General features: G+C 41.6%; 1 protein-coding gene across 3 annotated transcripts; it reads left to right on the top strand.

The window, feature by feature from the left end:
- The first annotated feature begins 2,765 nt into the window (after positions 1-2,765).
- Positions 2,766-11,703, top strand: tefb (TEF transcription factor, PAR bZIP family member b). 3 transcript variants are annotated; one of them, XM_080524328.1, is made up of 4 exons: positions 2,766-3,003; positions 7,366-7,815; positions 8,445-8,656; positions 9,030-11,703. In XM_080524328.1, exons 1-4 carry the CDS (start codon positions 2,880-2,882, stop codon positions 9,243-9,245), a joined length of 1,002 nt encoding a protein of 333 aa, XP_080380454.1. In that variant the 5' UTR covers positions 2,766-2,879; the 3' UTR covers positions 9,246-11,703. The 3 variants fall into 3 exon arrangements, with proteins under 3 accessions (XP_080380454.1, XP_080380453.1, XP_080380455.1); XM_080524327.1 differs by lacking the exon at positions 2,766-3,003 and adding an exon at positions 6,431-6,662; XM_080524329.1 differs by lacking the exon at positions 2,766-3,003 and adding an exon at positions 6,431-6,662 and having other exon boundaries at positions 8,478-8,656.
- Positions 11,704-14,831: the final 3,128 nt, after the last annotated feature.

Here is a 14,831-nt window from a genome sequence, read left to right on the forward strand (position 1 = left end):
ATTCATGTGTCCCTCAATGAAATGCAGCTCCCCAGTGCCGGCAGCACTCATGCAGCCCCAGACCATGATGCTGCCACCATTGCTTGACTGTAGGCAAAACACATTTGTCTTGGTACTCCTCACCAGGGTGCCGCCACACACGCCGGACACCATCTGACCCAAACAGGTTTATTTTGGTCTCATCAGACCACAGGACATGGTTCCAGTAACTCATGTTCTTGGATTCATTGTCTTCAGCAAACTGGGCGACGACCATACAAACCGATTTGATGCAGTGTGCGGCGTATGGTCTGGGCACTGACAGGCTGACATCCCACTTCTGCAACCTCTGCAGCAATGCTGGAAGCACTCGCACATCTATTTTTGGAAACCAACCTCTGGATATGACGCTGAGCATGTGGACTCAACTTCTTTGGTCGACCCTGGCGAGGCCTGTTCCGAGTGGAACCTGTCCTGGAAAACCGCTGTATGATCGTAGCCACTGTGCTGCAACTCATTTTCAGGGTGTTGGCAATCTTCTTATAGCCAAGGCCATCTTTGTGAAGCGCAATAATCCTTCTTTTCAGCCGCTCAGAGAGTTCCTTGCCATGAGGTGCCATGTTGTCCAGCATTCAGAGAGAATTGTGCCCAAAACACCACTATCCACTATACTATACTGTACAGATAGACGACTAGGGTTGTCATATTGCACATAGTGTTATTGCACATTCATTTAAAGTGTCGCAGTTTGCAGGCTTGAAATGTACATATTTGTGCCTCAGCACTACACCTGATTTTTTCAATCCAGCAGCTGCCATCAATCCGTCCAGACTGTCCAGGGCCCAGAACCTAGGTCTTTGCTGTGTTCAGGGCCTGGATGGCCCTGGGGTAGAAGCTGTGCTTCAGTCTGTTTGTCCTTGCGGCCATGGTCCTGTACCGCCTTTTCAAGGGCAGCCGGGCAAAGTGTTCGTACCCAGGGTGGGTTGGGTCTCCGGAGATCTTGGAGGCCTTCCTGAGACAGCGTGTGTTGTACAGCTCTTCCAGAGAGGGGAGGGGGGCGCCGGTGATCTTCTGGGCTATTCTCACGACTCTCTGTAGCGCATTTCTCTCCGCGGTTGTGCAGCTGGAGAACCAGTTGCAGATACTTTAAGTTATATCAAAGTTTCAGTAGGATAATGTTATCCCCTGAAAGGATATAACAGAATATTTGCACAAATCTAAAGGGTGTACTCACTTTTGAGATATACTGTATATACAGTATATATATATCTATATATATAGATATAGATATATATATATATATATAGAGAGAGAGAGAGAGAGAGAGAGAGAGAGAGAGAGAGAGAGAGAGAGAGAGAGAGAGAGAGAGAGAGAGAGAGAGAGAGAGAGAGAGAGAGAGAGAGAGAGAGAGAGAGATAACGTTTTCACTTTTGGGTCATTTATTTAATAGGGTGCCTTTTCCGTCCCCAGTACAAATCATGTTGTATTTTGTCTAAATTTGGACAAATACTACCGTAATTCCATTAGTTTTTTCATGTATAGTCAATTGTTATTTATTATTAATATAATGATATGGGCTTCTAAGTTGTTGTTTTTTACATTTTAAAAGCTTTGGTTAAAGACGTAAATGGGATTTTGCCATGTCCCCAGTATTGTTTATTCAACTTCAATCTAAAAAGTAACTAATAAAAACATATACATTTCCAAATATGTTATTATTATTTAATTTTCCTGAGCAATATCTATTGAATCAAATATATTTTTTCTTTTAAAAAAAATCTATTTTGTACAAAAAAGTAAGGTTGTATGTTTGTCCCTGGGGTCACTGTCCACCCTGTTGAGCTGTGTTAATGTCCCTCCACATCAGTGGAGGGAAATCAAATGTGGTAAGCTGTGTGATTTTCTACCTCTTTTACCATCTGATTTTGATGTTTTTATCAAGTGAGTTTAATGTGGTTGACCATAACGTGTCCACCCTGTTAGGCCTAAATATTGAGGAGATCAATCAAATTGAATAATAAAAAATAAAAAAAGTGTTTAGTGCAAATTAGATTCCTCATCAAGTATTCATGGTCATGCTAGGCATTATGCTAACACAGGCAGGCTAACGGCTAACTTTAACTCAAAATGTCCACCCTGTTAGTGTCCACTCTGTTAGCCCTATACAACTAACAGAGTGTATTCTAAATAAAATACAATTTAGGTGCCTGAGCTTGACCACTATGTTTTTCCAGCAAGTTAGATATGTCCTTTATATAATAGAACATTAAAATATAGGTAAATCAACAATTTATTTTTCACAAGTTATGATGTCCAAATGGCACCCTATTAAAAAATTACCCTTTTATGTCAGTGTATAAAGCAAATACACGACTTCTGATTGTGGAAAATGTGTTACCGGTGTCTTTTTGTTTGTTTGTTACATTGTCAGCAGGTCACTGGTATAAATTAAATGTGCTGGATGTTCTACGCCTTTCAATGCACGGTGAGAAATAGCCTCCAACGTTTGTCATTGAAAAATCTAAAGTTTAGATTCTAAATCCACCTACAACTTACCGATGGGTAAAATTGATAGCACCTGCAGCAAATCAAATTCCTGTGCTTTTGAATAAACATTGTATGATTCATTTGATGAGGATTCATTGGTCGTTCGCCGAAATGTCTTAATCATTCATCAAAGCAGTGGGCGGATCTAACCAGCTCATTAGCATACAAGTTGCGAGCGTAGTTCACCCCCATGACATTATTCTGCGAAGTTGAGTCAGAAGTTTGAAGTCAACAGAAATTCTTCCGCCTGCAAAATAGTGTCTTTCCAGTTCCACCTCGAGGATTACGTTGTTGTTGTTGTTGTTGTTGTTGTTGTTGTTGGTGGTGTTTTTACTGTGATCCAAGTTCGCGAAATGAAGTTTCTTTTCCAATCTGAAATGTCTACTACCAACGAAATCCTCGGGGATACCTGCAATGTTCCTGAAGTGTTCAAATCCCTGCTCGGCTTCCCATTCAATGTTCCTATCAATGAGAACGGTAAGGATATGTCAGAGCTATAAATTACACATTACGCCAGTTTTAATTTAGTAAATACAAGTGGTATAGTGTGCTATATTTTATGTATATATCTGCAATCTGTATAGCCTATAGTAGGACTAGCTGTCAGTCCACTAGAGTGCCAGTCTACATATATATATATATATATATATATATATATATATATATATATATATATATATATATATAATAGCCTACCTGTTGTCACAACATTGGTTTGTATAGATAGGCCTTCTACTCGCAGGGTTGTCTCAATGAGTATGGTCAATGGAACTGTGAGGACAGCTGGTAGAAACCTGAGGTCAGTGAAAACAGTGGCACTGAAATGTCGTGGAAAAACAATATTACTGTCACTCCTTGCAACTTCATATATGGCAGTTGCAATGGCATTGAACTTGTTCTCTCGCCATCAGTGCGTCTTTTTAGTTAATGGCTGGATGTCAACCCACACCCTGCTGATGTCCTTATCCTGAACCATGACTCGCATATTGCCCCATCTGTTATTTAATCCTCCTATCACAGATGGTGCTAACGTTAGTTCTATGCGAGGACAGGTAGTCCCTGACCCCCAGAACTTGGTGTTATGTCTTGAAAAACGGTCCGTCCACGTAGCCTATAGATTTTAACCATACACGAGTGTCTGGACTGGATGTCACTGTCAGTAGTTTAGATTGTCATTCCCCCTCTTTAATGCTTTCTTGTGCTAAAAGATTGCTAAAATGTCTGTTTCATTGCATTGGCACTTGGCCCAGACAGAGACTACTCCCTCATAAAGCTGCCGGACATAGATCCCCCATTAAACTGTCATGTAGCTAGATGTCCTAGAACGTTATCATGAGATAGGGACCAGAAACACTTTGACCTACGTTGTAACCTCTAAGCCCTACCATTTGGAACACAATACATGATGCTGTTTACACACACACACACACACACACACACACACACACACACACACACACACACACACACACACATATATGTATGTATGTATACACACAGAACAAAGCAGGATGCCTGTGTTCAGAGATTTCAATCACATAGCCTAGTCTTGTTGATACAAAAATAACTCCCTGTCACCGCTCCTGGTTTTATATTGACATTAGACTTGTATATAAAGTAGGTGCTCTTAAAGTTCACACTTTGGACTGCTAGGGAATTCATGCACAGAGCAAGCCCTATATCCCCAATCTCATGACTTATTATCAGGCAATGAGTTAGCCCATGACATGTCCTTGTGCTTTGACATGGCATTGATGAGTTATAATGGTTGGCTGCCCATACTTTAAGATAACCTGTTCCTGTTTTGCTGATAAGTGTTTCGACTCAACCAAGGTGATGGTTGATGCATGTGGACTATAAGTCTTCTCACGACTTCTTTTCAGAATCCCAGAATAGTTATGCAGACAACTGTTATGCGGACAAGAGAGGTGTTTGCCATCCCCCGGTATATAACGTACACTGTGCTCTTATAAAGCTGGACTGTCAGTTGCCCCTCTGGGAAATGAAAGGAACAGTGTTCAGACAGTTGTGTTGATATGAAAAGATGTTAATAAGAGCAATGATTGTTTGCATACAAAGCCTTGATACTAGGTGACCATTGGTGCCTATGTCACAACTAAAGAAACACAAGACTAGTCAACACTTGTTGATGTCCTTGATCAGGGAAGCTGAGGGAGTAATTATGTCCTGAAGTGGGAGAAATATTAGTTTGCAAGATTTGTACTTGGTACCAGTTACTTGCACAGGCTAGTATAGACAAAGTCTATATGGACTAAGTATACAAAAGAAACATGTGGTTTCTTTTTAAGGTCAGTGTGCTAGATATGAATAACTGACCTATTTCCTCTGTCTTATTACGACTTTGCTTTAGTTTAACCTAGAATATTCACGGCTGTATATTCCCTCCTGGTACTCAGCTCTCTCTTGTTTACTTACAGTAGCCTACATATGGGCCTATGGGTTAAGGGTTTGTTACCCAAAAAAAAGCCCAAGGTCACCACTGTACACAATAACAACATATTGACCTTAATAGATCACATAGGACTAAATTGGCCATGTATGAGCTTCATTTCAGCCTACAAACTGTAGGTTCTAGACATGTTCAGGTCTCCAGCCAGATGCCCTCAGTATACCTATTATTGGGCTTTGTTCAACTATTTAGTGAATTCCATATAATTGCACGAGCAGTTTGTACACTCCCCTCTTTGTTTACTTAGTCTTGTGGTTTGGTAAAACATTTTTTTTTGGTATATATATGAGCAGCGGTGGCGGTGGAATGTTGTTCAGAACATAATGTTCCTGAACATCCTGCTAAAAAAACCACACTGTCGCATTGTGGCTCCAGTAGGGGTGCGTGCACGCGCTCGAGCGTGTGCACGAAAACGTGAGAATGTTTCAGTAGAGACTAGAGGTTAGAGAAAACCATTCAGGCAGATTAGTATTGCTTTGAAACGGATCATTTTTTAAATCTATAATATACATTTCAATGAACATACTTGATGCGTATTATCATTGCAGACAGTTCCAATGATGAGCTGTTTTGTTTGTAAATAAATGATACTACTGACACTCCAGCTGTTCAATGACGCTTCTCGTGTGCCGCCGCCGTCGCCGTCTTGCTGTGCACGTGCCCCGTAACGTCGTCCTCTCGCCAGCTCTGCACGTGAGTGTGTGTGGTAGGGGGGGCACGTGTTGTAGGCACGAGCGGTGTGTCCCCTTGTGGTAGGATACAAGTGTATCAATGCAAACACATATATCTTGTCATGATGTGCTGTCTAGAGTGAACTCTCACTCTCTCTCTCTCTCTCTCTCTCTCTCTCTCTCTCTCTCTCTCTCTCTCTCTCTCTCTCTCTCTCTCTCTCTCTCTCTCTCTCTCTCTCTCTCTCTCCATAAATCACAATCTTTTTCTTTCTTTTTTTTAATTTAGTGCTGCTCTCAGAAATTAGAAATACAGTATGTAGGCCTAACTGCACACCTCTTCTGGCCGTCTGAAGGTCAGTGAATACCGAATCTTCTTGTTTGGTTGCTTGGTGACAGCCAGGACATTAGCCTGTGTACGAGACACTATGTTCCCTTTTACGGTTCACGTTTTCCAAGTAGTGTAGCCGCCTATACAGTGTTTCCCATGTGTGTAGCCGTCCTGGCCAATAGGCTGTCAGGGTGGTGCACCGCCTGGCCAATAGGCTGTCAGGGTGGTGCACCGCCTGTGTGTTGACAGGCACATCCAATGCGTTTCCTATACATGTCAGCTGCTTAATATTCCCATACAGGCTGTCCATGCGACCTATCCACGCTGAGTATTTCTCGAAGGGGCGTACCCACAGCTCATGAATAATAATACGGCGCTCGCAGTACGGAGGACGGGGGTCGGTGTAGTGTTGTTTTGTCTCCAGCTTTAATTTGTCGGAACAGGTTTCAAAGCAACAGAGCTTTGGAAGAAGAGACGAACTACTTTTTTGCGTATGTTAGATTTGCGTTCGTATTACCCGCGGAATATACAGCTCTAATAATGCCGGGGAAAGCTTCTATCACCGTGGCACGGGAGCCCAGATCGGGTCCGCAGAAATCGTACCCTTTTGTTTTGAAGAAGATTATGGACATTCCTCCTCCTAATATACTCGAGGATGGCGATGATGGTAAGAATAATCGCACAGTGTTGGAGAGACTCCTCCGAATACACACTGCATGCAGAACATTCATTGACAAACACACCTGTCGGGAATATTTAACTGGAGATCCAGAATGGATCCTTTCGTGTTTATTGGCAGATTTGGCGCATAATCTATCAATAATTGAATTGTTTATGTGCATATGCATCTTTAGTGATATCAATAGTTTCAACAGGGAAGTCAAAGCCCTTTATGTACGTCGAGTGCTATGCTTGTTCCCCCCAAGGCAGCAGCGCTGTAGTGAGGAGGAGAAAAAGAACAAAAAGTTCTTGCACCTCCCTGCCTGCCCTAGAGCGGTGCAGTCGAACCATGATGTAGATACAAGACAAACTACCCAGTGTAATTGCATTGAAAGGCAGATACATATATATTTTAAACTAATTAGACCTGTTTTCGGCAATGTGTTTACAACAAGAACTGAATTTCCCCTCCCCCATTGTTTACCTGTTCCCCCCCCCCTCTCTCTTTTCCGTTTCCGTTTACCTGTCTCTATTTTTTTTATTTTTTTTTATTATTATTTTTTTATTCTCAACTTCTCATCTCCCTCCCATGTCAATGGACCTCAATCGTACCATTTGTTTACTGACTCTTTGTGTCTTTCACACGGTAACGCCCCCACTTCACTCACTTCCTTGTCCCTTCCCTCCCCTCTCTCCCCACTCCCTCATAGAAATAGAAAAGGAGAAGTTGAGCTCGTCCGATGATGCAGAGGCTGGGTCCGGTGGGGTCAGTGGAGGTGGGGTTGTGTGCACGGGTAGTGGCGGAGGGGTGTCTGCCTCCCTGACCCCAGCCATCTGGGAGAAGACCATCCCCTATGACGGGGAAACCTTCCATCTAGAGTACATGGACCTGGACGAGTTCCTGCTGGAGAACGGCATCCCAGCCACCCTGGAGGAGGAGCTGCAGAAGAGCCTGGCCCAGGTGGAAGCGAAGGGGACCAAGGCTGCTGGCTCCACCTCTCCTTCTGCCACCGCCACAGTTACTTCAGAAGAAGAGATGGTCACAATTACCTTGCAGACAGCTGAGCTGGACGATGATGATGATGAGGAGGAAGAGGGTGGGGATGATGAAGATTCTGTGTCAGTGAGTGATGCAGAGGAGGAGTCTGATCAGAAAAGAGGTGAGTGGTTTGGGCTCATTTTTGACACATGGTCATATGTCCTAATACTATTGAGGTCACCCAATGTTATAGGGCCGGTTTCAGAGACAAGGCTTAAGCCTAGTCCTGGACTAAATCACACTTTCAATGTAAAATCTCCATTGAAGATGTTTTTTAGTCTAGGATTAGGCTTAAGCCTTGTCTGTGAAACCGGCCCATAGTGTCTGGAGTTGTAAGACACACTCTCACTCTGGCACACATAGTTACTGACACTCTATTCACATAAGCCTATGGTATTCAAACAGAACCCACAAACCGACAGACTCTTGGACACATGGCTTTTTACATTCAACATATATAACAATACTGATATACATGCATCATCTGGCACCTTGCCCCAGGCACATGTACCAACACATGCACATGTACTGAAACATGAGCAATTGGCAAATGGCAGTTCTACATGGTGTCCTTAAAGCAATCTAAGTATACTTAAGAAATATGCTGTTATGCAGTTCTCATTTTTTCACCGAATAGCCCTGGAGAATAGGGTTTCTCTACAAAACATATCTAACAGCCATCAAGATAAGCAAGTAGGATTTTCCAAGAAAATCCACTTTTTCTTGAACTCTCTCATTGTCTCCCTCTAGGGGTCAAATCTGCAGTCTCACCTTCCCCTATAGACCCGGAGGACATCGAGGTGGACATTAACTTCCAGCCAGATCCCACAGACCTGGTGCTGTCCAGCGTTCCCGGGGGAGAGCTTTTCAACCCACGCAAACACAAGTTCTCAGAAGAGGAGCTCAAACCACAGCCCATGATCAAGAAGGCCAAGAAGGTGTTTGTGCCCAATGAGGCGAAGGTAAGCAGATGGAAGAAGTATTAGAAGTTTAGATAGTGGCTGTGAGTTATGGTATGTGGGAAGATGAAGTCGTTGGATTTGTGGTATGACAGTGAGACTTTTGGTAGTCATTGCCATAGCTGCCATTGAGGACTGGGCACCAAATGAGTCTTATTCTTAACTCTGATATAGGCCTATGTGGTGGAAACCGATTGGTTAAGATTACAGTATTACAATGTTATAACCGTAGAAGGAACAATGGGTTACAGACCAAGTAAGGGTTTGGCTGGGATTACAGATCATAGATATGGATCTTACCACAACCCAGATGTTAATTTTATATAAATCCTCGTTAATGCCTATGTTTAACCCTCTCCCTTTGCAATTCCAAAAGGATGACAAATACTGGTCTAGGAGGAAGAAGAACAACGTGGCTGCCAAGCGCTCGCGTGACGCCCGGCGGCTGAAGGAGAATCAGATCACAGTTCGGGCTTCCTTTCTGGAGCGGGAGAACCAAGCATTAAGGCAGGAGGTAGCCGAGCTACGAAAGGACTGTGGCCGCTGCAAGAACACCATGTCCCGATACGAGGCCAAATACGGTCCGCTGTAAGGGACAATGTTCTATCTTTAAACAAAGAATGACAAAAATTAAATCTCCCCATAAAACACAGTCGCAGACACAAAAACACAAAGGGAATTTTAAATTGCACTGCTGTCACGCTGACCACTGGTCACTGCGTTAAGTTCCTAATCTGCTCCAACCCGACAATGGAGGCGTGGATGCACACAGTCAGTGAGCAAGTCGAGGCAGTTTTGGGAGAGGTGGACACATGAAGAGGGGTTGTGGAGAGCGGCTGGCTCCTACACATACAGGGACACGATTCTAGACACTCTCATTGTCAAACAAGCAGGGAAAACATGCAACATGTTTACTGCTAGCTTGGCCTCTCTTAGCGATGCTCAGAGAACGTCAGAGAACGCCAGCTGGAGAAAAGCAGGCTTGAAAAGATAAACACAGGCCCTTCAAATTTACACACACATTTACCTCCGCACACCAATAACTTATTTTGCAGAGCAAAGCATGAATACCGGCAACTATACACACATATATGTGTGTGTGTGTGTGTGTGTGTGTGTGTGTGTGTGTGTTACCCCTGTTTTGCACTCAACCCTTAAAAAGCTACACATTGTGGATGAAGATTAGATGTAGGGGTGGGCAGGTACTTCCTTGTACTGTGACACGTGGGGGGCGGGGAGCATGACCCATAATTATTAGAACATTTTATAAGAAGAACAACAACTCTGCTTCCAGTGTCTCACACAGACAATTTCTAAAACGGACTTTTTGGGCATTTTCCAAATATTCTTTTTTTTCTAAGAAGTAGCAGGGCAAGGACTGTCTTTTCCTCAGTATGTGTTTGCTTGTAGATTAAGGCAAATGTCAGGCATTAATTAGGGCCCTCATTGATGGAGGGGTATGTACTATGTAGGTTGGTTTATTTCACTGCACACTGCAAGTAGAGGGCACTAGAGCCAGTGCATCCTGTGATTCACCAGACCCAAAGACACCTGCTCCTGAACGTTGTAAATAATTGATAATAATGTCATAGTCTTTTTTTCCCAAACTGTGAGACAGTTATTCTGTCAAATACCTGTGTCTTTTTATCTTATTAACGTGTTGAAATAGCCATTATGATCAGTACTGTATTTATTCTAATAATGCATCTATTGATTGTAATGTGCAACAATATGTCATATTATATTTCTTTTGAGAAACAAAACTTACAGAACCAATGACTAAGCAGGGAATTCAATGGATAAACTGTGCTTTTAGAACTAGTTTTTTTTAAACAGATTTTCAAATAGAATTGGAAACTGGAATTTTGCTTTCTCCTGAAGACATGGCAGTTTCGCACCATGTTCACCTCAGTCAATACTTCCATGTTATGCGCCCAATTTCATTGGGTATTAGGAATTTGCAATCTGGGGAAATTAAGGTCCTGTGGTGAGATCAGCCCATTTACAGCTGCTTGGTGAAGTTTGGCAAAAAGTGAACTTTGAATAAAAATAGCTACCTAGAGTTCTGCTCGCCAACATGGCTTTGCCTAGATGTATAGTCTCAAAGAGTTCACGACAGACTGTTAAGCAAAGGGAATCAATCTTCTATGTGTCTTTCTTAAACTGATACAGTATGAATTTGTCTTGTGAACTCGTCTTCATTATTGACTTAAATTATAAACGTACATGTAACATATACAGTACATGTAACATACAGTACATGTGGCAATAATATTCTCTTTTACTCAGCTCTTTGTTTTCTGATGTTTCTTATTGTAAAATCGTGACAATAGACTTACATTTAGAAATGGCCCAAATGTGCTTCCAATCCTGCTGCACGAAAATGAATAAATGGTGTTATTATTTTCATTTGTTTTACACAAAGTGTACTTACTGTATATCTTTAAATTCATGGTTCACAAAACAATTGATCAGCATATTATATTGGTAGTCATTAATTCAGTCATATTAATTGATCAGGTCTGCTTGACCAGATTGTGTCTCTGATCTGTAAAATGACAATGTGAAAGCATGGTCCAACATTAAGGTATGATCTGTACTGTCAGGTCATCAAACAGGTTTTTAAAATTAATATTGTCTGTCAAACTAATAATTCGCTGTTATTACATATTATCGGCACCTTGGCTGTGCAATGTTTGACCCTGTGTTGTGTGCTAGAGGTACTAGCTGAAACAGTCCTTCAGAACACCAGTAGCCAAGGTCATTTGACAATAACAACCTTCTCAAATGTAGTAGCAGCAGTCACAATCTTTTACATCTTTAAACAGCTATAATAACTTGAATATAACTAGGAAAAACACAACTTTGAACACATTTCAAACTTTGTCTATCAAGTGCATTTTTATTGTTCTCTTCTTTTTTTATTTGGTTTTGTCTTTTATATAAAGATGCATTTTTGTTGTGGTTTTTATTCTGTACCCTTATGTATAGGATACGTGTGATGGCAGTAGCTCCTAACTGTATCTTGTATCATGCATATTAATAAAGTGGTATTTGATGAAACATGAACCCTTGCATTGACCTTCCCTGAGTCATGGACCAATCGCAGTAATTCTGACCATTGCTGACAGGAAACAAATGTGACGTTGCCTGGGGGACAGACAGGTGCACTGCATGACAGGGAAGAGAGAGAAGAGAACCATCCATCTTCTTGCCATATCACACACAATCATACACGCACACAAACATAAACACTAGTACTTTTTCGATCCTCTGTTGTTTCTGCTCTGCCTATACCCCTGGCTCATCCTCATTAGTATTCCTGTAGAGTATGAGATGTTGCGTAATGATCACATCCACACACAGGGGAGCGGTGTTGCATAACGGTAGCCTCAAAGATGGGGGGTGGGGGGGACAGGGCTAGGGGTGAGGATGGGGAGTGTGAAGGGATGGGGGAAACAAGATGGGATGGAGAAGAGCAGTGAGGCAAATGAGGGGGGATTCAGTGAGAGAGGAGAGCAGAGATAAAGGGAGAGATGAGAGGGGAGGGAGGAGGGGGATGAGATGTAGTGAGTGAGTGGGCGATGAGGAGATGGAGTGCCAAGGAGGACCTGGCCATGCATGTTAATGTCAAACAACCACACGTCATTGGAGAGCAGTGCCCAGTGTGTTCAGATCACACTAGGGCAGCCATGACTAGAGCCGGACAGACACACAAACACACAGGATCAAATATTGAATGAATCATATTTCAGATGATGAAATGAGAGGTAATATCTGCCTAGTTTAAATTGGGTGGCTCCTACGGAGAAGAGTTGGGATGTGGAGCTGTTTGCTCTTTGAGGACCTCATTTTTGGTTTGAATTATTAATTCGATTTCACTTACATTTGTTTACATCAATAGTGTGGAACAATTTTCCATGCTAGAAACATTTAAATTACATTTTTCATGACAGCATTGAAACTTACTATGAAGTGACAAGAGCCCCAATTTGCTTCTGAGTAAAATGACATTTTATGAATGGATTTTCATTACATGAAAATGTAAAAATGCATTCATATTCTAAGTTCTATCTTAGAAGGTGGGAAAAGATGCTGTTCAATTATTCATTAATTATTATAGTGAGGGGGAGAAAGGTGGTTGCGTACCAGGGATGGTGTCCATGGTGACCATGACATGAAAATGTCCTGAACCCATGATGGTATAGTTAGTAAGCGACTTGGGTTGGGACAACGGTGGAAATTCACTCAATGATCACAGCTGCTACTGATAATGGTATTTATTTATTTATAAATTATAATGAGCTGAGACTTAAGTTTATCAGCAGGTAAACTCTCTTTTGGGGAAGATAAGAGTCAAATATTAGTCAAATATTGAGAACAGGAAGGTTCCTGCATAAAACCCAAGAGAATTCTGCAACATGACGTATTGTGATGTGTATCTATCGATGATGTGTAACAAATGTAGGTTATTTCAGTACCATGTCTATGTACCAACTCTACTGGCAACATTAGTACCTCTCACATTTGAGTGGTATATTGAGACAGACAGAAATGAGGACAAGACCATCAGGTTATTTTCCATGCTTATTTTTGCCATTCTGTTTTATTACAAACTTAAAAAAGAATCTGATACAATAAGAAACTGCAGTAGTAAGTCCCCATTCCCATAGGGCAGCACAGAAAACAGGTCATTGCATTTCAGTAGTGAAAGGTTTCATACACATCTACAGGGTGTACAGATAGATCAGATACAAAATAGGAAAAAATGATAAAATACAGGCAAAAAAGAAAGCACTATATTAATATATCTTACTTTTTCAATTATATCCATTTATTCTTAAATTGTTAAATCTTACATAGAAAATAAACTTCTTTTATTACAACAAAATATTCCAAAGTGCAAAATAAAATACACACATAGATATAAGCAAAAGACATTAGAATACAAAATTCAGTTTTTACCCCCTCCGTTTGAGTCAATCCTGGTTGTAGAGCAGCCTGCTTTAAGAGTGGATTTGAAATGATCAAGCCTGTTTATTTACTGTACATAGAGAGGATCACTTAAGCTGCTATACTCATGAGTCCCATTTTAAAGACAAGATGCAACCCAACATTAATTTCTCAATGGAAGTATGGATGTCCACCAGGAGTATATAAAAAAAGTTCAATTGTGAAGTAGGGTTCAAGCAGACTGTTAGAATTGTAGTTTAGTGGAGCAGCCCCCATTTCCATCCATCAGATTTCACTTTTTAACTCATGTGTTCATGTAAAGCACTGAGTATACATTACGTTGTATGAATATGTGCTATAGAAATAAATTTGCCCTAACCCTTTACCTGCAGGCGGTCACTGACCGCTGCATGGCCTTTGAGACACTTATCACCTCCAGACCTGCTTTGTAGGCCCAGGGAATTAAACACAGCAGATTAAACTAACTGAACAATATAAAAGCAATGGTGGGGAAACTGGAGCATTTTACTTTGTTTGTTTTGATTTTTTTAAAAATATATATATAAAAAAAGAAAGAAAAAACATTAAGAAAAACAAACAAAAAAGAAACCGACTCCATCCATCTTTAGGGCAGTCCGGCACCAGGATTGACCAATCACATATCATAATCACATTCACGGCACATTCATTTCTATCCTCTTTCTAAACCTGCTTGTAATAACACTGACTTCGGAGTGAAGAAACAAACTGGAACTTCAGAATCATGGAATCTCTGCCCCCCCCCCCCCCCCCCTCTGCTTTGCCCCCCCTCTCTATGTTCTAGAATATGGCATTACACATTGCACATGGACCAGGGACCGAGTCTGTGAGAATAAAGACAGTCTGGGCTATGGCTGTAGCAGCTGGAGCAGGGTTATAGGGTGACCTGACTTAACATTACAGACTACACTCCAGGAAGGGGTTATTTGCTCTCCTTCAGTCTTTGTGCCGAACTACAATTGGCAGCCATTTAAGTCATACAATAGAGCAGAGCAGAACTGGTGGGGAACCAATGAGTGACATGGAAGGGAGGCACACAAAATACAGGGTTAGAGCAAGGGAGGCGGGTGGAGACACATTTCTACCTCCACCAGCCTCCCCTGGGTTAGAGGTATATCTAGAAGTAAAATAAAGATGTAGGATAAATTACGCTACAAAAATAGCTGGAAATCTAATGACTAAGGGA

The sequence above is a fragment of the Nansenia antarctica genome (genome assembly GCF_963989245.1).
Source record: "Nansenia antarctica genome assembly, chromosome: 2".
NCBI classification, from domain to species: domain Eukaryota; kingdom Metazoa; phylum Chordata; class Actinopteri; order Argentiniformes; family Microstomatidae; genus Nansenia; species Nansenia antarctica.

Coding starts and splice junctions, on each gene's coding strand:
- tefb (XM_080524327.1), top strand. CDS start 6,536: ATGCCGGGGAAAGCTTCTATCACCGTGGCACGGGAGCCCAGATCGGGT. Junction 7,816..8,444: donor GGAGTCTGATCAGAAAAGAG/GTGAGTGGTTTG, acceptor GTCTCCCTCTAG/GGGTCAAATCTGCAGTCTCA. Junction 8,657..9,029: donor TTGTGCCCAATGAGGCGAAG/GTAAGCAGATGG, acceptor CAATTCCAAAAG/GATGACAAATACTGGTCTAG.